General features: G+C 43.7%; 1 protein-coding gene across 8 annotated transcripts in view; it reads left to right on the forward strand.

Moving 5' to 3' along the window:
* Nucleotides 1–2101: 2101 nt before the first annotated feature.
* Nucleotides 2102–25408, forward strand: part of BICD1 (BICD cargo adaptor 1) — a 185057-nt gene continuing 161750 nt past the window's right edge. For 2 of the 8 annotated variants that reach the window (XM_052790035.1, XM_052790034.1), the window contains exon 1: nucleotides 2102–2515. In XM_052790035.1, the coding sequence (XP_052645995.1) occupies nucleotides 2303–2515 (213 nt within the window). In that variant the 5' untranslated portion in view covers nucleotides 2102–2302. The other 6 variants (XM_052790031.1, XM_052790030.1, XM_052790032.1 and 3 more) reach the window with 5 other exon arrangements.

Here is a 25408-nt window from a genome sequence, read left to right on the forward strand (position 1 = left end):
CAGTGGCCTAGGTTGAAAGCTGAGGAACACAGCTAGACTAGAACTTGTAAAAGCTCTTGAGACAACATTTTGCTCCCGCTTTGTTTTTTTTTTTTTCTTTTGATTTGTGGAATCTTTCATCCTCTTTTAAGAAAAGGATGTTGAGGTTAGGTGTACAGTTGGAATTACAGTTGGAGTACTGGTGTTTTCCTCTCTGTTTTGACAGTCATCGATGACAGCCACTCAGTCTCCTTACCTATTAATATTCACACTTGTTTATTTGCTATTAATATTGATGCTTGGTTCTACACTAGAATTTATTAAAAATGTGCATTTTTGGAAGCTGCTTTCAAGCTACAAAATTGACAGAACCTCTATTACTTTGCTTCTTCCATTTATGTTCTCTAGGCAATGAGAAGTGTTTATGCCAGCTAGATTACAATGTGTTAGTCACTTATGCATGCACATATATTTATAAAATAGATATGTTATATACTGTATCCATATATTGTATAACTAGTGTTAGCACTTCCATTTGCAGATCTCAAAGCACTTTGCTATGGAGTCTAAACATTTTTACCGCTTTCTTAGACGTGGGGAAGCTGAGGTAGAAAGGGGATGTGGCTTGTTTAAAATCGCATTAATAGGCCAGCAAGAAATGGAATCTATGTCTTTGATTTCCAATACAGTGCTGCATTGGTGGGCAGCGATATCCATCTTCAACACATAACTTCTTTTTTTGAAAAACTACCTTCCTTTTCCTGGAAATTCTTACTGAATTGTTAAAGACATAATTTTGCTAGTATTTTAGAAAGAAAACCAAAGATGTCTGTAAAGCGTGAAAAGCTGATCCCGCTAGCACTCAGAGCAAAACTCGGTCGATATCAATAGGATCAGGTCTCTGTTTGCAGGCCCTAGTTTGAAGAAACAGTAAGTTTGGGTTTAATACCCCTAGTACCACACAAAAAAGGCTGCGCCATGGGACTTTATGACATTGATCCAGGACGAACTCACTTTTCCAGTTCAAATATGTAAACCGCCCCTAATCCGGTGTGTTAACTTTTTACTGGCAGGCTTTGTATGAGATCAGTTGCTGTCTGTCTGCAGCACTCTAATTTTATGCTGGACAAGTAGCATCTGTCTTTCTGCAGCCAGCATAAAGCCAGCATAAAACTGACATAATCTACGCATCAGGTCCTCCGGTCAATTTGACAGAGAAACAATGGTGTGACCGCATCTGATGCGAATCAGTTTTGTCCTGCTGTCTAACCAGTAGCGCAGAGATCTTGCGCTGACGGTCATGGAAGTGTGGCCTTAGCTCGATGCCCTGATGCCGCTGCCGTTTCGCGCCCAGGTTTCCTTGCCCGTTCCCGTGCGCATTCACGGGGGACACGGAAGGCAGCAGGCAGCTCTTCCTTCCCAGTGGCCCGAAATGGCAGGGGATTACCTGAGGCTGCCCTCCTGCTCCCGCAGTTTACCGGGCTGCATCTCCCTTTCTATTTATACCAGCATCGCCGCAACACGCCGAGAAAAACCGAGAGGCGCTAAAATTGCACCACGGCTGGCCAGCCCCGCTCCGCTGCCGGGAGCGCCGGGGGCGGGGGGGGGGATGGGGACGGGGACGGGGGCGGGCGGGTTCAGAAGCGGCCCCGCGGCAGCGGCGGCACCAGATGCCATCCCGGCGTGAGGGGCGCCGGGCTCCGGCTGCATCCGCCGCTCCGGGCGCCTCTGCCTGCGCCGCCGCGCTTTAAGGCTGGTTTCCCTCCTCCCCGGCGGGGAACGGCAGACCCGAGGACGCTGTCGTCTTAAAGAGCGCAGGGGAGGGACCGCGTGGAAGGGAGGCGGAGGTGCCGGCGGCTCCCCGGGAAGAGGCGGGCGCCAGCAGCAGCAGCATCTCCCCGGCAGCCGCCGCACCGAGGCGCGCTCCCGGCCGCCCCACTCGCCGCCCCGGCCTCCAGCGCGGCCTCGCCGCCTCCGCGGGCAGCGGCGGCTCGCCCGGCCGGCCCAGGCGCCCCCGCCGCCGGCAGCCGGGGCCGCCGCAGGGCCGGGGGAGGCGAGCGCGGCCTCGCCGCCTCCCGGGCGGCCGGGGCCGGGGCGGGGGGGGCGGAGAGGAGAGGAGGGGGGGGGCCGCGGCTGCGGCGGGGCGGCCCGCCCCCGCGCTCGGCGGCGGCTGCCGCAGGCGGCCCCGGCCCCCGTCTCCATCCCCGGCCCCGTCCTCGGGCCGGCGGCGGCGGGGCCGGAGCCGGAGCCGGTGCCGCCCCTCGGCCGCGCCCGCCCCCTGGCTGCCTCGGCGGCGCGGCGGCGCGGCAGTGCCGGCGGGGCTATGGCTGCGGAGGAGGTGCTGCAGGGCGCGGACCATTACAAGAGCGAGATCGAGCGGCTGACCCGGGAGCTCTCCGAGACGACCCACGAGAAGATCCAGGCGGCGGAGTATGGGCTGGTGGTGCTGGAGGAGAAGCTCACCCTCAAGCAGCAGTACGACGAGCTGGAGGCGGAGTATGACGGCCTCAAGCAGGAGCTGGAGCAGCTGAAGGAGGTGAGCGAGCCCGGGCTTTTGTCTCGCCCCGCTGCCCCGCGCCTCGCAGGGGCGCGCAGCCCCGCCGGGTGCGGGGGCGCCCCACGCGTGTCCCTCCCCGGAGCCCCGGGCCAGCCCCCTGCAGGTGGGCGAGCCAAGATGTCCGGGCCCCGGGGTGGCTGCGGGGATTCGTGCCGGGGGGAGGAGGGGTTTCCCGGGGCCGGAGGATCGGCCGGCACCGCGGGAGCTTAAGGACGGATTACACAAGGCTGCACCCCCCCCCCCCCGGGGAAATTTCCCGGGAGCCGGGGCCGCGCTCCAGCCCCTGCCGCCGGGAGCCCCAGCTTCTGGTAACGGGCGTTTGCGGCGCCGGAGGGTGCCTCCGGGCGTACCTGCATCGGCCGGGGCTCGCTTAGGAAGAGGGAATGAAAGAGCCCGTGGGGTGAGCGCCGAGCAAACCTGGGAGGGAAGGACTCGGGATCTATGTAAACAGTTGTCTGCAGTGCGTGAGGAGGGAGACGGTTCCTTTCGAAGTTATTTATAGACCTGCTGTATTCTGCCAGGGAGGGGAATCGCTGCCGTTAAGGGGGGGGCGAAGTAGCCATGCAATAGCCTCGAGGTTCCCCCCCACCAGTGGAAATTAAACTTCTGCGTCATGCTGAAAGGATAAAATATTTGAGCGGAGCCGTGGGTTTGGTTTATCTTTCAAAGGCGTTTTTGTAACAGCCGAAGTGTAAGGTGGGCGAGTGCTACACCTTACCTTTCAGCTTTGCTAAACATGACTCTGAAAAATCATTGTTCTTCCTCTGTTCGTCATTAAGGGAAGTAACTTGAGATTCATACGGGGCACGTACAGGGGAGCTACAGAAGGGGTGTGTGTACACACATATGCACCACTCGTAGCTCTACATTTTAGGGTATTTTTATACCGCCTTAGAATGTAAGTAATTACATATTTTATAAAGAGAAGATGAGTATCAAACAGATATTCTCCCAAATTTAGAAGGTATCTTTTCGTTCTACAAAAATATATTGCTGTATATAATGTACAGAAATTCTGTTCGGTTAGAAATCATGGATGTATTCCATATTGAAGGAAGCCACTTAATAAACTTAGATTATATATGAATATATTCTTTAGAATACTAACTGATGCACTTTTAGAAGTATTTTTAATAAAATAAAGGTTTCATTTTACTTGCAGGTAAATGAGTTATGCTACAGACTTGGTTCAGTGTCCAGAAGAGTTGAAAAAATTATATTTTCAATAAGAAGAATAAAGCTGTTTTTCAGAAAAACCTACTGATCTCCTTAAACTTGATCTCTGCCTTCCGCCCCCCCTGCCTCGAGCCTATGCAGTAGGCTCAGGACTTTGAAACCGGTAATCACAGGTTGAGGGATAGAGATACATAACTTGCACTGGCATGAAGGCAGTGCTGTTTGAAATGACCTGGCAGTAATAGAGGAACAGAGTTAAGGGGGAAAAGTGCAATGCAATTTCAAGGGGGGGGGGGGGGGGAAGATAAGCGGAGCTGCAGCTAGCTGTTATCCCATCATAATAATGTACAAAAGAAGACTGATCAGAAACCAGACAACACATGGGTGCACATGGTCACAGATAGAAGGGATAGTGCAAGGAATTGAGTTGAAATTATTAAACTAGAGGGATTGGTCAACACAATTAACTGAAAACAAAGATGGGCACAAGTTCTCTTCCTGTTTACCTCCCCTCGAAGTAAATGGGATTGCATGCTCTGCAGCCCAGAATGTCTCCCGTGGGGCCGTGCCTTCATGCTGTGCCAACCACAGCATGGACACTGAGGATATCCACGGAGAGAGGAAGAAGTGAAATCCTGTAGCTCACCTGATGCCAAGCAAGAGTGGAGCCTCTCCGGTTTCCAGTCCAGGCCCGGGACTCTCAATTCCAGAGCTCTCCTTAGCTGCAGGTAGGGCATTGCCATCCCCCACATAGGCTGCAAGAGATTTTTTTCTTGCTTCTAACCTTTATAGGAGAAACCACACTGATTCTTGCTGCACATGCAGCCCTGCAAAGGAGAATTTACTCATATCCCTTCCTGTTGCTGTAATCTGTTCTCTAGCTTCTCTGTTACCGCCTCCATTATGACTGTGCTCTGAGCACAGATCAGACTCGTAACTGTGAGACATAAGCAAATGGTGCCTCTGATGACGCTAGCGAGGCAGAATTCAGGTGGTTTGGGCAAACTGTCTTGTGGAGACTTGGGGGCGTAGATTTTGGGGCTGCAGGGTTCTGTCTGGAAGCTCTCAAAGTGGCAGAAGAAGTCCGAAGACAACTTTTCAATTAAGGCTCCATCCCAAATGTGTGTAGGAGGGTCTTTGTGTACCTTCTCCAGCAGGCCCTGCAGAGGATGTGCTGGACAACGGCCTGGGTGGAGATCGGAATGCCATGACTGACTAACGGGAGCTAAGAAGACTCTGGGTATGTCAGGGGAGATCTGTGCTTCTGCTCTTACCTCGATACATCTCCAGCCTCTCTGAAGTCGTATTGGGGTATAGAAATTAGGCCTCAGGTTTGCGCTGAAGCAAACAGTTTATCTATTCACGAGGAATAGTAGGCGCAAGAGTGTGGGCAGGATTATGCTTAGGACTATTACCTCTCCTTCTGTGCACCTTCTCTGAACAGATTCAATTACTGGGGTCGAATTTTATTGAGGCAAGTCTTCATTTTTTAACTGTTTCATTATTAAATTCTTGTGTTCTCTTGTTAGGAGCTCCTTGTATTGCTCAGCAAACTGAGCTGCCCATCTTTAACTACTCAGTCATGGCTTAGCAGTCTAAGATCTGAAGTCTTCTTCCATTCTCCTTGGCAATTCAAAACTCCAGTGAACTTCAGCGGGGCCTTTTCCATATAGATTGCAATACAGAGCCTCAGCTATACAGTAATTTCCATTGTTGGAGGGTGAGATGGGAAGGTAAGGCCATTATAGGATGTTGAAATAAAAGCAAATTGCAATACATTACATTAAATATTAATACTTCTATACAGGATATATGCTATCCACCATGCAATATGAATTGTTTTAGTAACCTCTGATGTTTCTTGTGCTGTATTCAGAGGTCTCTCCTTTAGCCTAAGACTTTGATGTTTTGGGCCATGAGATTGATTTACATTACAAAAACTTTGAAGTTTTAATCAGTGACTTAATAAGGACTTCTTCCAAATTAGAGCAGTTATTACACATGTAAGCTGTCCAGGAAAGAGTCGAGACATCTATCAGCTACCAACCTTATGTTTCAAAAATGAGCTGAATCGTAGGAATGTGAAAAGGTATACTCTGTTGTGTTGACTTTAACAGCTTTCAATGTTATGAGAGGGAGTACTTCTGGTCCTGATGCTAGGCAAGATTGTAGTGTTAAACAAAGCATTATTATTTTTAAAGCTTTATTAATTTTCATAGGGTGGGGTTTTTTTTTCAGTCTGTAAATGACGTTTCTGTGCCTCACTCAGTTATGTCTCAAACTAGTGGAATTTTGGGCCTTTGGTAAAAACACTACAGTTTCAGGGCCCCTGTTCAGAAAGTTACTTTAGCAGATGTGCCTTTTAACCTGCAGTCCATAAGAATGCAGAGAATAAGACTCATTGCTATTAGTCACGGGATTGAAGGTAGCCTGTTTTCACTGTCTTGCTGAGTTGGGAGTTTAATTACCAGCATATTTTATGGAAAACGTTTTCCAGTGGTCTTAGTATCTGTGGTCTTACATGTTCACATTGCATTTGCTGTAAGGATAATCGTTGTTAGTTTTCATTCTTTTAATGAAGTGTAAAATGGCTTCATACTGATCTTCTTGCCTGGGCTATCAGCTGTAGCTGACCCTGCTTGAGCAGGGGGGATGGCTGAGATGATCTCAACAGGTTCCTTCCAACCTCAACCATTCTGTGACTCAGTGATTAGTTACTGTGCACTGGTGGCCTGTAATGTTTTTAAAGGGGAGAAATACCAGTCACATCCAGTCATGATAGAATGGGGATGGAAGGCAGCTTTGGTGTCCAACTCTGCAAGACATTTAGGCCTGGGAAATCCTAAGCAGAGATTTCTCTTTGGGAATCAAATCATGAACATAGCAACTGAGTATATCCTCAAGTCCCTCTCCTTGACTCCCTCTCTGACTAATTTAGGCAATATCTCACTTGGCTTCTTGGCTTTTATGTATTTCATTCTATGGAGACAAACTCTTCTGCTGGATTACACATAGCGCTGGCTATCTGATTTCCAGGTTGAAGATGCAGTTTGGTGTTTGCTTTACTTTAAACCCAGTTATCCTTGGTAAATTATTGGAAACCAGGCTGTTGGTGAGCAGCCCTATCCTTGGCAGGTCAAAAATTCTTGTTTTCTTTACGTCACAGAGATGTTGTATCAATTATTATGAAGTGCTTAGTTTACTAGTAGGGCTTCCACAAACAATTCTTGGTCTGTGACTGAGAAGGGTTTTTGAGGAATAGAGCTGAAGGTCTGTCTGGCAGCTTCTTTTCTGTTCTGCTCTTCCCTGTACTACTTTAATGCAGGTGACCCAAGCTCCATCTCCCCTCTCTTCTGACACAACGCTGCCCGTCCAGCTCCCCCACTGTTCACCGAAGCCTCTTGCATGCCTGCTGCTGGAGTCACCTCTGCCTCTTCCATCTTTGAAGTGTACAGTTGGGACTTCTCTGGATCCAAAAAGGGCAGAAGAGGGGGAGACTCCCTATCCCAAATAGAGCCCTATTAACCGGGGATTGCTTTACACACCTGTCTGCATCACAGGATGCCTAGAAAAGTGTGAAGCAGCTCAAATCCCAGTGAAATGTTCTGAATTCTCCCCAAACATGAATGTGTCCCAAATATATAACTTGGGAGCCGTGAACTGATGCCATGTCAGTATATCTTACAGTGACAGCATCTGTGGGCTGGGGCCGGATGAGGCTGAACATTTCCAGCATCTCGTCCTGATCTCGACACTCTGTCCTTGGTGTCTGTTCACGTCGTGTCACTCAGAAAGGCTGTGCTGCCTCGCACCCAGCTCAAAGATGAGGAAGGGCAAGGGTGAGTGAGCTGCAGACCTGGAGGGACAGTACTCAGATGCTCTCTGCAGTGTTGGCTCCTCCAGAGCCCAGTCAACACTACCTCTGTCTCTAAGGCATACACTGCTAACGGAAGAGCAGTTCATTTGGGGAGGTATGCTTATAAGGAACGCCTGAGCAAAATCAAGCAGCAGCTTGCAAAGCTTTCATTCAGTTATTACAGGCTGGGGACTGACTGGCTGGCGATCAGGTCTGTGGCAAAGGATTTGGGGATCCTGGAGGACAGCAAGCTGAACACGGGCCAGCAGTGTGCCCTGACATTGAAGACACTAACAGCATCCTGGACTTAGCTGGTAGGTCGAGAGAAGTGATTATCGCTTTCAAATTGGCACTTACTAGACCCCATCTAGAAAACAGCATCCAGTTTTGGGCTCCCCTAATACAAGAAAGACATGGATAAACTGGGCCCAGTTCAGCAGAGGACCACCAAGATGGTCAAGAGCTGAAGCACTTGCCCTGTGAGGAGAGGCTGAGGGGGTGAGCTTGTTCAGCCCGGAAAAGAGAAGGCTGTGGGGGACCCAGCAGCAGCCTGCCCATACCTACAAGGAGGTTACAGAGAAGGCAGAGCGAGGCTTTTCACAATGGTGAATGGTGGGACGACAAGAGACAGCTGACATAAATAGAAACTAGAGAGGTTCAGACTGGATTTAAGATAGAACGGTTACCCTATGAGGACAAGCAGTGCCACGGGTTGCCCAGAGAGGTTGTGCAGTCTCCTTCCATGGGGGTTTTCAAGCCCCAACTGGATACAGCCCTAAGGCACCTGGTCTGAGTTCAGAGCTGACCCTGCTGTGCGCAGGAGGTTGGACTAGAGAAGAAAGGAGGTAGACAGCAAGGGACCTCGAACAACGCAAGGTCTCTGAGGGTGCCCGCTGTGCCTAGTTATATTCCAGTAGCAGCTTGCTGTGAGTTACCCAATACATAACAGCGTGCTGCCTGGAAACAGTGACCATTAGCAGAGCTATAGCCTCACTTCATGCTTGAATTTCATTTTCTCTTGCTTGTCATTAAGCCTGCATTGACCTGAGGTTACTAAGGGTGTAGTTTGATGTGCTCATCTCTAGCAAGGCAACCCTGCATCTCCCTTTGTCATTCCTGCCCCTGTTCTGGCTCTCAGTTGTGCAACTGTTTATACTGTCACACCAGGGTAGAAAACTGACCTCAGTTAAAAATAACCGAGGAGGGGGTGTATGCTATCTGTGACCCAGACTGGTTACCTGAGCTGGTTCACAATACATTCCCGTAAACTGTTTTAGCCCTGTATTGCCAAAAAGTGAGCATGAGGCTAGGAATCCATGCTGAGGAAAGAGGGGGATGGGATGAACTGCTTAAACAGGTACTGATGTTAAAAGAGATGCTCATCAAATTATGGCAGGATTGCTTCCTCTAAGAGGAAATTAATCCTGTGCATTAGCCTACAGAAAACATAAACAGCTGAAATAATCTTAAGGGAAATTAGGGCTATTGTTGGAGCTTTGGCAGCATGCAAAGGAAAATGTAGATGAACCTTTTTTTCCTTTTTTTTTTTTGTTCCCAGGGACCTGTATTGCCGGTTGCTCTCAGTAATTGCGTTGTATCCTTATGAGCCAGTACAGATAAACATGTGATTTTTAGTCCTAATAGCCATCCCTTAAACAATGATAGTCAGCTTTAAACTCTGGGGGCTCACATACTCCCAAAATAATCTAAATAGAGTTCAATTTGTTTTCTCCCAATAGTTAAATTTACTTTCACTCTTTCATCCAAGAAATCTAAGCAATCCCTCTCTAATCTGAGGGATTCTCATTGAATCAGTCATCTGGGTTGAATTCCTCAGAGGTAACTGGAAGTTGCAACTGGATTTTATGTCATGGAACAGTTAATTTTTTGTAGATTTTCTAGAAAATATTGGATTAGTACCAAATCTGAAATGACTGAGGTGTTAGTGGGTGAGCCAGGCATTATTATTGTGAAGTACTTCCTGTCTAAGGCTCGAGAATGTAAAATTAGGGCTCACTGAAGAGATTTTAATCTAAAGGTCCACATCTGGTTGGAATTAGGCCTTTTGTAATGGATTAAACAAACTAATTTGCTACCATCTTTTTACCTTCCTTTAGGTGAAACATTTTTGCTTCCCTTCTGTATTGCATTGTGGATTTTCTTTCTAAGGGATGTGCATGCAGTCTGTATGCACAACAGCAGTCAGATCCAACACCTGGCTTTATTGAAAGTGCAACTAGGGGCAAAACAATGGCGGAGAAAGTCAGATTTGGCATAAAACAGTAATTTGTGAACATTCATCATAGTAAAATGAGGAGCATTCTCGAAGTCGGATAGAGTAAATCTGCACCTGGGCAACTTTTATGTACCTTATGCAGTTGGCAGTTGGAGGAAAATACATGCAAGATCATACATTTTTCTGGCTGTGCTGAGGGCTTCTAGAAAAAGAGCTTTCTTCCTGAACAACCTCTCAGTTTTTCACATGAGCTCAAATATGTTCATTCTTCAGCACCTCGTTTTCTCTCATGTTTTTGCATTGGTGTTTTGTTCAGCGTATGGAAAATGAGAATAAAATTTAATTCACTGCTTGTTCCTGCATCCCTCATGGCTCTGCTACATTGTAGGGCTTTGCTGCACAGTTGCCTTTGCTATGGATTTCCCTTCCATATTTGTCTGATACCTGAGGGGGTAATGTTTAATTCAATACAGTTCTGTACCGTACATTTTTTCTTTGGGTTGATTTTAATTTATAATGGCAGAGACTGAAAAGCATGCATTCATTTCTGCTGAATGTGGCGTGACTTTCATAGCCCTCTTCTTTCCTCATCTCCTTGTGAACTCAACACCACCCTATTTTATGGGGGAGGAGAGAGGGTATTTTCCTAATTTAGAGGAATTGATACGGCATGTAGAAGCATGAATGTGCCCTTTGTCCCTTTACCCACTTGCATCACTAGCAGCAGATGATTATGAGGAGAAACCAGCAATTTTTCATACTGTACTGTGAAAGCAGACCAGCTACAGATGGAAGTAGTTAGGACTAGTCAGAGGGTGAAAAATGTATCTCAGCAAGGGCAGGTGCCTACAGCTGAAGTAAGCAGGTAGAAATAAAGCTAGATTGCAGATTAGTGTTTTAATGGGGACTCTACTTCTCTGTGGAAAGTAGCATTAAAAATAATTTCAGGATTATAATATTTGTGTTTCTGAATTTCTCACTACCAAAGTTTAATTAACTTAATAGTTACAAGAAAAAGAAGGCCACTGTCCTAAATCTGTGGTTTTGAGACAGGCCTATGAAAACTATTAACACCAAAAGACTTTCACTAAGACTGAAATTGGTCCACTCCTGTTTTCTGCATCTCTCTTGTGGTTCCTCCCTCTCTGCAGCCCATCATTTTCTGCCTCTCATTCTTGTACAGCATTCGTCTCCTGTCCATGATGGTTTATGTACTTTTTAATCTTTTTTTCAGTCCTTGCCCTACATCTTAATTAGTGTTGATTTGCTGCTCTGTAAGACGTGGAGCTGAATTTTTTATATTAAAGACCCTTTTTGTCATTGTGTGAATGTAAGAAATATGGCCATTTGTGGCAGACTAGACCTTCCATACTGTGCTCAGATATTGCAATCACATGAGGGAATCCTAGAGATACCTAGAAATGTTTTAACATGGGCTGAAAATGAAACAGCAGAGGATTTGTCAGCTCTGCTTTGTAGCAGCCTCACCGTTAAAATCATCCTTGGAAAGATCACTTTTAACACAGCTTTAAAATTGGGTTGGCTGCATGTGTGCACATGGAGAAGATACCTTTTCACAAGGTTTTGCAAAAATCAATCCTTTTTTTAAAATTATTGTATGGTTTCTGAGGTTGTTTATTTATTGAACCCTAGATGGGAAATTGATGCCCGGTGAGGTTAGATAATGCACTTGGTCCTTGTGATCAGTGCTGGGAGTGGGGCCCATTACCCACACAGTCGTGCCATACCCTTTCCATCGCTCTCGCTCCCCTGAATCACACCTAATTTGCCTCTGCGCTGTACAGCTGTGTTAAATCCATCTACACAGCAAGTAGTTTTCCAGTGCTAGCAGTAATATATACAACACTGTGCTTAACCAAGAAGCATAAAAGATGTCCTCGATGACCAGAGGTAGTCATCTTTCAGTTCAGTCAGTCACTTCTGGGGACATTTCAACTAAATTATATAAACTTCATCTTTCCTTCCTGTTCTTTTTTGTCTGTGTTTGTTTATTTTTAATTTTGTGATCTCTCAGAGCTCACAGGTGACACGGGGTTAGCAGGTGCAATGCCATGCGTTCAGTATGCACTCTGGGAAGTTTATCTGGACCAAACAGCCTTTCCTTGGTTCCCGTAGTCACTCTGGGTGGATTTAAATGTTTGGGTACTGAGAAAGAACTGTGAAGTGCTGTTTGTCATCACTGACTACTGGCTACATCCACTGAGGGAAGCTGGAAGTTGTTAACAGTTGCAGTTTTAACTCCTGTTTTGGATACTTAGAGGAAAACCAGCTCCTAGTAGTTGTAAAGCTCAGATAGGAAGACGGAAAAGGATTAGCAAGCCTCTAAGTATAAAGATAGGAATTTGGGTCAGGCAGAGGGAACAGGTGGCTTGGTGAAATAATTCATTTATAAAAGCTTGGCTGTTGGCCAAACATGAACACAGCATGATTTGGATTTAGTCTTGCTCAGGACTGGAGTCTTGTCTACTCACATCCACAAGGATGCCAAACTGCACTGAATCCTGGCCCCGTATTTCCAGCAAGACAGAGCTCTCAACCTTTTTGGCATTTGAGTTTTAAGAGAACTAGAGCATTTGGTATGGGGGTACATGGAGAGTTCACAATTGGGTTGAACTGTCTGTGTAGGCATAGCCTCTGGTTCTCAATTTGATGGCTAATCCAGGATACTTAACAACTATTGTCCAACTTGAGTCTCTGATTCCTCTTATTAAAAATGTGCTCACAATAGCTTGTAGTTCGTGTGATTCATGGTATTAATAAAGACAAGTTGGTTTTTTTTTAAGTGGGTGGGAAAAGTTTTTCTCATACCCTGAATACCTCACAGAGTTTTTACAAAGCGTTAAAAGGTTGCACTGTTCTGGATAATTCCAGGTGTCTGCACAGCAATGGCAAACATGCGGAGCTTGTCCGAGTTTAGTTGAGGGGAACATTTTCATTCAGTCCTTTCTTTCTTTGATAACTGCATGTGATTCCCACCTACAAAGAGGAAAGGTTTTATTTAAGCATCTCGTGAAAAATGCTGTCTCTAACAATAGACCCTATATTCAGGATTGTGGCTCAGGGTCATTTATAGCAGGTATGACTTGAAGACTGACGTTGAAGTCCTGGCTACATGGGTAAGTCAAAGATAAAACGGGGCCATGACTTAATTGTTAAGTCTGTGCCCACCACCTGCTGGCAAACAGCGCTGTCATCAAGATGTAAGTGATAAAATGTGTTATAAACTGAGAATTCAGATTTCTTCCCACCAAAGAAGGGAGAACTGGCGTTAACTATTATTACTGTGTCTCAAACATGTGATCTTATTCTTGCAGTTTAATGAATTGTCATAACTCCGCTGAGCTTCAGTAACTGATCATGTGTGTGCAGCTGGCTAGCCCCAAATGTGTAAGGGCAAGGTAAAAAAAAAAAAAACAACCACAAAAGCTAGCAGAAACCTGAAGGAAAGAGTTTTCAGCTGACGTGTCTTCCATCCACAGTAAGCTAAAAACATGCACTAGATCAATTACTAATCCATAAAATCTCAGTCATAAATCTGGGTCCTTGGTGACAAATTTTTAACTAAAAGGTAAGGATATGGTAACAAAGACTCCTCTGTGAAATAAAGTGTATGATATATAACTATATATAAGAGAAACAGTGGTTAGATGGAATATAATTGTCTCTGTATACCAGTATGGGAGATGGAGGCACGTGATGTCTGTTAGGATTGCATTACTTTGGGCATTATGTAATTTCATTTCTTGGACATTAGGTAAGTTTTTTTTTTTTCTGCCAGTTAAGGGCTGATGGTTGCCATCTGACAATAAAATTTTGACTTAAGATGCTGTAAGCTCAGCTGTGTAAAAATAGCAAGTCTGGAACAACACAGTTGAGTGATAACATTTTTTTCCAAATGTGCTGAGTTTGAAGTTACAATGATGCTATATATTCTTAGATACTTACTCTTCCTAAAAGAAAATCCATATTAAAGTGATAGAACTGAATTATCAAATTTAGATACCTGGAAATTTGGATCCTAAATGCTGTATTTTAGTTATCATGGAAAACATTGGGTTTGCTTTATTAAGCAGGCTGAGCAACCTCGTATTGAAACCTGTATGACTTTCTTTTTGCCCACATACTTTGAAATTACAGATCACACTTGGGATACACATTTATGCTCCTGGCTTTAAACGTTCTTGCTGTAATCTCTTTAACACTGCTTCATGATTTGTGATTTCAAGTATTTTCTGTCGTCTTGCTTGTGGAGAGAAATTTATTCAAGAACAGAAAATGCAGTGATGCTTTGAGTATAGCTTTAGCACTTGGTGTTTGAAAAGTACTGTACTCACTATTCCTCGGGCTGACATTAGAGACATTCAGAGTCATGCCTATGTTTAAGGCTGTTGAATTTTCTTTTGTAGCAGATTAGACTGATGAGAAGACACTTAAATCTAAAATGAGCATATAAGCCTTATTTGGGTATAAATAACCCTTTCCCTGGGTATAACAGGAAGATTTGCAGTTAAAGACCATGCCATGTACACTTCTTATTCTGTGAAGATCTCTTATTCGCAAGATTCTTCTTCAAATGTGGCCCCTGGTTTCTTTACTGGTGAGAACTAGAGTTAGGCACCTGCAGCTGAAGCTGGGCTGGGTACTGACAGTTGCTGCTTTCTTGCTGTTACCCAAGGATCTGCTTGTTAATTATTCCACTCTGAAGAACTGGATTTGGAAATGCAGGTCCTGAATTCTACCCCAAAACCCTGTGGCAGAGACTCTTCTCCTGCCAGGTTCCTCAGCTCAGCTGTTCCCTTAGGAAAGAAAGCTCTCTGGTTAAGAGCGAGAGGTCTCTATTTCAGTCTTTTATCACTTATTTTTTTTAGCAGAAAGCAATCTACCACTTGAAAAGGAGTCCAAAATCTGATAAGCAACATTTTTAGGAGCTTGCAGTCCAATGCCTTGTGCTGTCTGTGGAGAAAGGAATTGCAGCTTTACAAGTGACAGCGTTATGAATAGTCAAGCACTTACCAGAGCCCTGGCACTGGATGGATGCAGGGGAAAAGCCAGAGGGAGTGAGTCAGCATGACCTTGGCTGCTGCCAGAGGGATGGGTACCGCATCCAGCCTCCGTGGTCATTGACGTTGGTTGGGGTCTTTAGCGGGAAGAGCCTCTGGTGAAAAAAAATTCACTAGAGTAACCAACGCTGGTATGTTTCTGACAGGTGTCACGTATATAGTAGTTATGGAAGCATCAGCATAAAACAGTTTATAGTTATTAAAAAGTAATTTTGTCAGTAAACAGGTCTAGTTCTTTGTTACCCTGTGAAAGAACGGACCCCGCTCTGTTAAAGCAGAAACATTCTGAAAAATCCAAATACTGCGTATTTCATGAGCTGCTGTTTTGCCTACTAGGTCTGAGCAAGGTGGGATAAATTGTTATTTATTGCATGACAGTAGTACCTGGGGATTCGGTGATGCCTGGCACAATGAGTTTCAGGCATAAAATAAAAGGTTAGAGATTTTACAGTGGAAATAGACAACCTTGTCAGGGATTTGCTATTAAGAAATAGTAAGGGGAATTTACAGATGAGTAGCGGAGGCCGAGAAGCTGTGGATGGGTAGGCTGTTCAGCTATGGTTTCATAGGAAATCTGTGGCTAAATCACAAAGAAAACAGGTTTTTCTCAGATCTAGTGCAATCATTTCTCTTCCAAAGATCCTTCCATTTTAAAAAGCTGGTCAACCAGAAAGCCAAAGCAATCAACTGCCCTATATTCACTGACCAGTGTGTGCACTGGCAGTACCTCCCACTGGTGCCAGTGTGACCAGTAAGGCCATTTAGGAATGGTGTTGCTGGTAGTTTTGCTACTGTAACACAATCAAAACTTAAGGAAAAATGAGGATGACAAACTTATGGACAAACCTCTTTGGTTTCTTAATTCATTATTTGGCAGCATTTCAGTGGCGAAGCCCTTGTCATTAGAGACCATCAGTAGCTCTTCGCCTGCATCCTTCCCCTGTGGAACTGCCCCCTTTGCCTTACCATCCTTCTGTGGTCCCTCGCCCACGTACTCTGGTGATCCCAGAGCACATGGAAAGTACCTGGAATCCCAGAGCACATCACCATTCCTCAGCCCCAGCTGCCCCTTCTGCTCTGTCGTCTCCCCCTCTGGAAGCTGACTGCTCCTGGCTGCCATCCCACTATTTCTAACAGTCTTCCTACTCCTTCCCACTTATCCCTTTCTGAACCGTGACTCTTCTCTGCTGTGACTGAGATTTTCACATCAGCATTTACTAATCCCTACAGCTGTTGAAATGCTTCATTTTTCTTTGCTCTTTCCCCACATCTAGTTGTTCTTTGCAGGGGAGACCAAATTCCAGCCGCCTCTCCCTGTGAAGAATGCATCTCGCCTCTCCTCGCCCACTGTCTGGGTAGCCTCACCCCACAAAGTACCCCTTGTTCCTATTGCTGCATGGGGAAAAGTTAAATGACATACTTTACTGTATTGAGCTCTGGCATGTGGGATGCCCTTTATAATGAGAATATGTGGGAAATCTTCATTTAAATCTGTGAGGAGTGACTTTTGCAGTTCTTTGGGAGCTTGAGCTGGCTAAAATTTCACAGAGTGTGTTGAGCACTAAATCGGGCTGCTTGCAGAGCTGGCAATGGTTAATGTGGAGCTTGGACTGGGAGTTTGTAGAGAGCGAGCTCTGTGGGGCAAGGCCTGCCCTTGCCCTCCTGTTTGTATTGAATGTAACACAGTGAACCTCTATTCTTGTCTGGGACAATTAGGTTCTATGGCAATATGAGTAATTAATAATAATAATGGGGCCTCTTCTGTCGATGGGCTGTTAGAAATAATTTCCTTCTGCCAGTTGCTTCTCTAGAATGTGGTTTTGAACTTTGAGATCCTGAAAGAGATAATCGAAACACAAGCAGCTGTCACAAACCTTTAGCTTTGTTTGTGTAGGCAGTGGTGAAAATTGCCTAAACTAAATCGTCAGATGGCTCACTGGTTTGTACATCTTTTATTGCAGCATCGAGCTCTTGTGCAATGGACCCTTGTTTGATTAAAGACCCTTCTCACTAAGAGGGGGTTTCAACTGTCGCTATTTTTAATAAAGGGAAAAGAAGCAAAGTCATGCAAAGCAAACCATTGATCCCCTGTTGCTCTGCACCCGTTTCACTTACGGAGCACTCAGAATTAGCTGTGCTGTGCACTGCCAATGCCGTGCCATCAGGGTGATCCAGCTGCTGCAGCTGCAAGAGGTAGGCTCTTGTTTCCAGGTGTGGTTTATGAGATGGTGGTGACTCTGAATCCTGCCTTCACCCATGCGGCAGCTTGGGCCTAAAGGCAGGATGAAGCATTTGGTTGCTTTGGCATGTCACGGTCCTTCAGCAGCCGTTCTTCATCCCCTTTGCAGGAGGCGCGGCGCCTGGCCCACAGGTTGCCATTTAGCTGAGCCTAGTGAGTGGTGGTAGTACAACGTAAGGAGCAGTGTAACGTGGGTCCTCCCGTCCACACGGTTCATCGAGGTCTGAAGGCTCCTTCTGGCCATCTTCTTCCCCATATGTAAGGGAAGCTGAACTGTAGAGGCCTTCAGAGACCTGTTCCACAACCGTCTTTGCAGCCTTTGTCAGAACTCTGCCAAAAAAGGCATTAATGACTCTGAAATTTAAAGTTAGGCATCCAAAAGATAATTTATTCCTCCAAATTTTTTACTACTAATAAAAACCTTATTCCTTCAATGAATGCAAACCTGACTTTTTCAGGAAGCTGACAGCTGGTGACATGATGGTGAAGATGAGTATGACTGAGAATGTCACATCGTAATTCAGGGTTTGAGAGTACTGCGTTCCCAGTAAGCAATGTAAGAATGCAAGTGTCCTCAGGAGATCGTTGCTAATGAGGAGGATAGTAATTTCTGAATTATTTTTTTTTCAATCCCTGTTCTATTTCTACTCTGGTAACCATAGTAATTACACTACGGTTTTGTGGTTTTAATCTATCCATGACCAAAACCTCCTCTGGTGACCAGTTTGTTATTATAAAGATCATGTTGTGGCCTGCAGCCAAAGGCACTGGTACTAAGACAGAATGTGATTTTTATCTGTTCTCATGAGGTATGCAAAGCCAGGTACAGCAAGTATTTTTTCAATTTTTTTTAAAAATAAAAATATTGGGCTCCATCACAACACTGTGAATTATGATCTGAATTCTCTGCTACTGCACCTCTCCTGAAATCAACAGAATTATGCTAGCAAAGAATTTGGTCCTTCGTAGTGTTAAGTCACACAATTCTAATAGTGACTGTCATGATGACGTTCCCAGAACTATAAGGTATTTTGATGGGACGACTTGGCAGCAGACTGGAAGCACTGGTGACTCAGTGGCAGTGCTCTGCCTTCTGAGTCAGAAATGAGCTGGTGCCCCAGCAGTGCAGTTTGTAGTTTGTTTTTTATGTTGTTCTTATGAGATGTAAACCCATCTGTTTTCATAAAATTATTACATATTACTTTTTCAGAAGGAAAATTAGTATTCTTGCTACTTTTTTGTAAATTTAATGTCAAGATAGCTACCCTTGGCTGTCTGTTTTTACTGAGCTGGTAGGAGACATTAATCACCTTTGCAATCTTTACCCTTCAGTCAAATTTGGTCATAATTAGCCAACAGATTCCAAGTTATTAGAAAAGGCAAGACTCTAAGAGCCCATAGGAAACAGTCTAAGACTTTCTGTTTGTTGTTTGCCCTGGATAGTTAGGTGTAAATTTGTGTTACTGAACTTCGGTCACCTTCCATGCTGCAATGCACCCTAGTGAGGTTTAAAGACAAATGTCTTTCTCATTTTCAGGTTTGGGATCTGTTTGCGGAAAAGAGATTTTCTTCCATGATAGTTGTGAGAAGGCTTTTTCCTCAGTGCCGTGTGGCATGAAAAGGGCAGCGGTACAAGTGTCAGCTTTGACAAACCAGGCAGCTTCTTACACTGGAACAGATAAGAGCAGAATCTGGTCCTCATGGCTAATCGAGAAGTTGTGCCTTTTTGCAAATGTTAGCTGAAACATTTAGCTAACATATTTTAAAACTACCTCCAAGTGAACAAATGCTCTGCCAGCCAATTTCCTAACTCTGACATAAGAAGGAAACATAGGCACATCAGTCAGTCCCCAAGTTAATCTCTCGTTAGTATGTCACAGTACATCTTTCAGAATCTGTTCAACATAACTTGAACTAAGAGACCACCAGAAACATTGTATAGCTAGTCTTTTTCTCAAATACCTATATTGAGAGTTATTATGAAAATACTAAAGAAGTCTAATTTTAAGTTGTGCGAGCTGGGGGCGGGGAGCAGAGGAACTTCTATGTTATGTAGTTCGTGAAAGATTATTGTACAAGTTATGTCTGAAACCCACTGACTGTAGAAGCAAACAGGGATGAAATGTGCACTTCAGAGATCCACTTTACCTCAAAAAGTCTCAAATAGATAAGGTTGCTTTAAGAGTCTTATAGAAGCAAGGCCTTTTAAAGCAACGTTAAGTTAGTGAAGAAGTGTATAGTCTTGAGGAAAGAGCTGCGGGTGGCCATACTTGAGCAGGGGGTTGGACCAGATGACCTCCAGAGCTCCCTTCCCCCTCAGCCACGCTGTGAGTCTAAGTAAAGGAGTTCTTAAAACTGGCTTCAGAACTCCAGGTGTACCTGTGAAATCCATGGAGGATCTTTGCTTCTCCATTTGAATTCCCTCATCACTTTCATAAAGATGAAATAAAGGAAAGTAAAGCAAGAGCTCAGATTTATAAAAGGAGCATCTCACCAGAGAGGGCTGCACAGTGGATTGTTCCCAGCAGAATTAGCTTTAAAAACTTGTGGAAGACCTCCTGAACTAGCTGCAACTGGGATATAGGTGTTACATAAGCACAATACATTCATTTGGTTTTGTTTGTATGATCTCATTGCTAAAGATTTGTTTAACCGTATCTTTGATGAGGTGTGCTGGACTTGTTATTTTTCCTCTTAACTTTATCCAGTAATAAGTGTAATCTAAATGTGAAACTTCTACAAATGCAGGCCTCTGATCCCACAGGAACAGACAACATTAAGAGGGTAGATAGATAGTCATGGAACAGCAGGACCCCTAAAATGTACATCCTCTCCACCGAGCTGCACAGGGTTGTATCTGCCATGTCCATAAACTGAGATCTTCTGTGGGGCCTGTGAACCACGACTGCCAGGAGCAAAGGGAGAGAAAATGGAGAACGTTGGTTCTTTTTCCCTTAAAAGCAAACAACAACAAATAAACAGCAACTCCCCTGTGCTGTCTGTATGTACAGTGATTTATAAAAGTATATAAACATCAGCAAGACCTGGAATGAGGTGGCATCTTAAATAAATGTAAAAATCTTACTGTTTGCAGTAATGACGGCTATATTTGTGATCACAAAAATTTTGGCCGTAATGTAGAAGTTAAACTTACATCCATAACTGGCTGAAATGAAACAGTTTCTAAATTAAGCTTAACAAAAATTGCAGTATTTCCTTTCAATTCCAATGGAAGCCTTTTTTATTTCCCAGGCTGTCTCAATTTTGTCTACATATCTATGTCATTCAGAGTAGGCAGGTTTTTACCTTCTTTGTAACAAAGGTACAAAATAGTTTGAAAAAGCATGGGGGGGGCAAAGTTTGCAGTAATTGTTCATCTAAATTTAATATGATTTGTATGTTCTGCAACAGATTTTTTTTTTTTTTTGCTTTGGCCATAATTTCCTGATTTTGGCCATAATCACATAAAGTATTTCTAAAATATTTCTCCTGTCTGAAAATATTTTTAGTAACTTGGAATGAAAATGAACTGCATTGCAAGATTTTATTTTTTATGATAGTCTTCATAAGATGTGCAGGTAATTGTGCTCTGTAATGTATGCAACAGAGGACAAGAAAGCAGCAGAAAAATAGTTGTAATTTACAGTTGGTAAATTGGACTGCCTCTGTCAGCATCAAAAAACGCTGTGTTGTTTCATATCTGCTAAAGTTCTCGTCCAAAATAAACTAATCAGTTATTGTAGGCTTTATAATATTGACATTTTAGTAAGGCATTTCTAAGTAAATATTACATTTCTGCATAGTGTTGTATACCTGTGGTAATTACCCTGGCTTGAAGAAGTCTTGTTCATAATTTATGAATGACACAGACATTCCCACAAGTTCTGAATGTTGAAGTCTTTTATTATAGGTATACGCAGACAGTCATGAAAAAGCTCATTTTAAATTCATATGGATTCAGTATTGCATAAAGTGACAGTTTTTAGTGCCAAACATGCAATGAGATGATCAGGGGAATATGCCTACATGTGTACGTGAAATCTGGTGGTGGCTACTGCTGCATCACTGAATGCCTTACTGGAAGTGAAGTCATTTGTGTGCTGCTACGGCTGGGTCCCCCATTTTCTGGATGAAGCAATATCTAAAGAGCCATTGAATTTTGATGGCATTTTTTCTAGAGAGAGCACCTCAGGATAAGAGGCTGGTTCGATGCATTTGAAGAAAACCAGGCTGACCCAGTTTTTCTGCATGATTGGGGTTTACAGGAATGAATTTACGGCAGTCCAAAGAGACCAGGTATTCTCACTCTCCTTGAAATCCCCCCAAGAGAGCACAGGGATAATTAAGGCTGCAGTCATACACGTTACTCCTGCTGTTGTTTTACCAGAAGAAGGGATTACTGCCTTTACCTATTGATCTTCCCTTCCTCCTTCCTCACTGTCCGCTACCAATTGCATGATTGCTCCTTAATGCAGTTCTGGGAAAAGCATGTGAAAAGGGAAGTCTACAGCTCTTAATCACAGCGTTTTAGTAATATTGTGTGGAAAAGAGAAATGTAGGGGATTCCTTTCTTTATGGGCTTGGCATAGCAACAGGATCAGACAAGGATTAAAACGGGCCGTAAAGGAGAAGGGAAAGGAGGTAGGTCTCGAGGGGTGGTCACAACAGAGAGGCCGTGTGGATCCTGATTAAAAAAGCTATAGATTGATCCTAAGCAACATTCAAGGAGCTATTTCCCTGACTCAGTTTTCCCACCAGAGCTGGTTAACTACTGCTTTGATCTGTATGTTTCCAGTGCTATGTAAAGTAAAGGGCAGCTGGTTTTGAAAGCTTGAGGCAGTCTATCTGGTTCAGCTGTGTGTCCCTGAAGGCTGGGCCAGCCCAATGTAGGCCAGCTGACAGCACAGGAGCTGTGATTAAGGGTGTGCTTTGGCTCAGGGTCTGTTTTGTTTATTCTGGAGGTTTTTGATGCTCCAGGGAGGTTAAAACAAATAAATAAACAATTCTGCACTTTTGCAGTAAAGAAATGAGGCAAAGAACTCCCAGCTGCCTGCTCTGTTCGACTTCAACCTGCCCATGCCGAAGTGATGCTGCAACGGCAGGGAGCAGCACCCAGAGCATTGGCTCCTATCGCAGGTGAAAATGGGTTTACACTAATGCAGTGGGTTGTAAATTTTGCTGTCTCTTGTAGGGAAGGTTGTTGGGGTTGCCTGCTTTTTAGTGCTGGAGTCCTGGGGCTTTTAAGAAGGTTGTGCTGCTTTGTTAGTACTGGAACTATAAAGACCCATCTCCCCATAAGAAAAGAAGTAGGGGTACCCAAGGAGAGTGGTGGAGCATGGATTTTGTTTCCAGCCGGGTAAGTGCCAGAGCAGTAGGGGTTAACTGGGTGGGATGCCTGTGGAGCAGCCTGGGGAGTCTTTTTAGGGCTGTGGCTTGTGCTTACCTTGGGAGAAAATTTTTCATTTTTATTGGTATGTTTTTATTTGGCTTTGTATTATTTGCCATGTGGTCACAAATACTCCATGTGCAGGCTGCAAGACTGTGGGAACTGCCTAGTCCTTTTTTTTTTTTTTTTTTTTTTGGTTGTATAAAATGTGCTGCTTCTGCTGCTACATCCTGGAAGACATCAGAACCTTCTCAGCCATGTTTGGGCAAATAAGGTCCTGAATAATGCTTGTTCTTCAGTTCTACAGTTGAGCTGTGGAAATGTAACAGAGGTGGTAACTGAGCTTCTTGAATCCTTTTTTCTGAGAGTGTTTGGGAAGTGGTGAACTCAGTGTGACTTTCACATCTGTTGGCAAGGAGTTGGGAGTGACATTTGGAAATGTCTTGTCTTGTTTTTTCTCCTATACTGGTAGCTGTACCATAAAATTTTAAGAACAGAATCCTCAAATGTCACTTTTTCTATCCTCTCTTCTGAGGGGAAGAGAGGTGGCAGTGGAAGAGAAAAAGACTTGGTAATTCAGCAGAAAACTGTGCCTTTATTTTGGCTGCAGTCTTGGTTGATCCCACAGGCTAACCAAGTGTCAGACACATGGTAGAGCTGAGAGAGAGAGACCAACTTCCGTGCTTGTTAGCTGATAATTTAGTGATGTTTCTGTGTCAGGCAGTGCATTATTTGAACATTTATAGCCTGTTCCACAGGAGTGAATGTATGAAACTTAAGTATTTTGATGGATCAGTGTTTCCTTTTCACTTTCCTTTCTGTGTTTTCCTGCCTTAATTTGAGAGGTGAGGCTTCTTGTATTCCATCGGGTGCTGGGTGAGTTGGTCAAAGGGACTTGAGTTTAATGTTTAGTGTTATGTATCTCTGCTTGGCTGACCGAGGAGCTGGACACAGCTGTCATTTCATCATTGTTGGTCTTCAAAGAGATTTCAACTGATACTTCAGGATGAAAAGTCTGTTACAGCCACCAAGTAGTCTTGTTTCTAGGCTTCAACTTTTTATATTATGTGTGGCATGATTACATTTTTTTCCGCCTACCTGTATATATTAAATATGTAAGGCTTGCCTTAAGGGCAGCATATGCTGCTAGGTTCGTGATGGTTTCTGCAAAAGAAAACAGGAGTGAATGCTTACAAATATTTAGAGTTATTGCCCAGCTGCAAATCTCTGTACTAGTGGCTCTGATTAAATGGAAAATATGCTGAAAAACTGTTTTCTGGAGTCATACAAACACCTATTTTCATAAAAAAATTAATTGTTCATAAGACAGGGTATTCTTCATAGAATGATACTACCAGGTTATGGCTCTGTCTCATTTTCCATTTAATTAAGCCTGTGTTTTAGACTAGTCTATAGCAAAGCTCTTAACTTTAGTCCTGTCCTTGCTACTTGACTGCATGCATCAAACTGCTAATAGAAACCTAAAATGCAATTGTTCTTCCAAATTATTGTTTAGATTAAAATGTCAGTGGGCACTATGAAGACCTCTAACACTGGAGGTATGAATTAAATGCAAATTCATCTTGGTTTCATTTCTATTATAGCAGGTTTTGCTAAACACCAGTTAGAAGGTAATTTTTCTAATCTCAGAGTTGTTAGTATTTCAGCATTGTTTACTGTATTGTCTGACTCTCTTATTTTAGGTTTTCTTCTGCCTGAAAAGCTGAGAGGAGATATCACCTGCTCAATGTCAACTGATCATTCTTTGAAAATACAAAACACATTTGTAGCTTGAAAGAACTTAAAGAAAAAATGTAGATTTTTGTGTGTGTTGCTGTGATTTTTTTTTTTTGTTTGGTTTTGCTTTTCTTTTTCTTCAGTTGCAGCTCTATCCCAAAGCTCAGGGGCTAGAATTAAAAGAGCCCTCCCTGCATGAGTGCAGAAATGTGCCCTCAAAACCAGATGTGCTGTGACTGTTAACAGAACTGGTCTTAACAGAAGACAATAATTTTCAGGTTTTAGACCTTGCTTCGCTTGTCTCCCTTAGGTCTGTGGAAGTTATCTACTATGTCCTTTTTCAAACTTGTAATGACCTGTATCTGTCCTTTAAAATTATCTCTAACGATCACATAAGATACACTTCTTATTTAGTTTCAAATCACAGATAATTCCTGATGCATATATTATCTATCCATTTTTCCTGCTGTGTTACTTAACTCTCTTAATTTCTTGTTCTTCAGTGGCTCTGTCCTCTTTTTCCAAATACTAGACTCTTCTCTCTCAAGTGTTTGGAGTAAATTTCTGGAAAACTGCATCATGCACAGCTCTCTAAACTTTCCAAAATACTTCTTTGGCTTGTATTCAGAGACTACTTTAGTGGCAAATAAATTTATGGGATTATTTTAGAAGAGAAAACACTTATTCAGTAGCTATTTTTACATATGTAAAGGCATATTTAAAATTTTGCATTTAGCTTCATGAGTTGTTATAGAAATGAGTTCTGTAAGGCAAGAAACAGCAAGGAGGGGAAAAAATCACAAGGCTGTTTGGATTTTGGGGGGGCAGGGAGGGAGGTTTAAAAAAAAATTATCTAGCAGTTGGGCTGGAAATTTGGGCTCTGGTGATAGCGCATCAGAAAATGAGCTGTCATCTTGCAACATTACTATAGGTTACTGCTGTGAATTTTCTTTGTAAGGAAGCTCTTCAGTTCAGCTGCACTCTGCTACACGTTAAATATTTAAATGTGTCATTGAAAAAGAAATTCAAATTGCATGATGTTGAAGCGTTATTTTTGCTTTAACGGGTAATGCCTTGTAAGATGAATTCCCCACATGCGTTTGGGAGAGATATTCTGTACACCTCTATGAGGAATCTCATTGTCTTCCCTTCGGTTCTTTT

Source organism: Harpia harpyja, chromosome 6 (genome assembly GCF_026419915.1).
Source record: "Harpia harpyja isolate bHarHar1 chromosome 6, bHarHar1 primary haplotype, whole genome shotgun sequence".
Taxonomy (NCBI): domain Eukaryota; kingdom Metazoa; phylum Chordata; class Aves; order Accipitriformes; family Accipitridae; genus Harpia; species Harpia harpyja.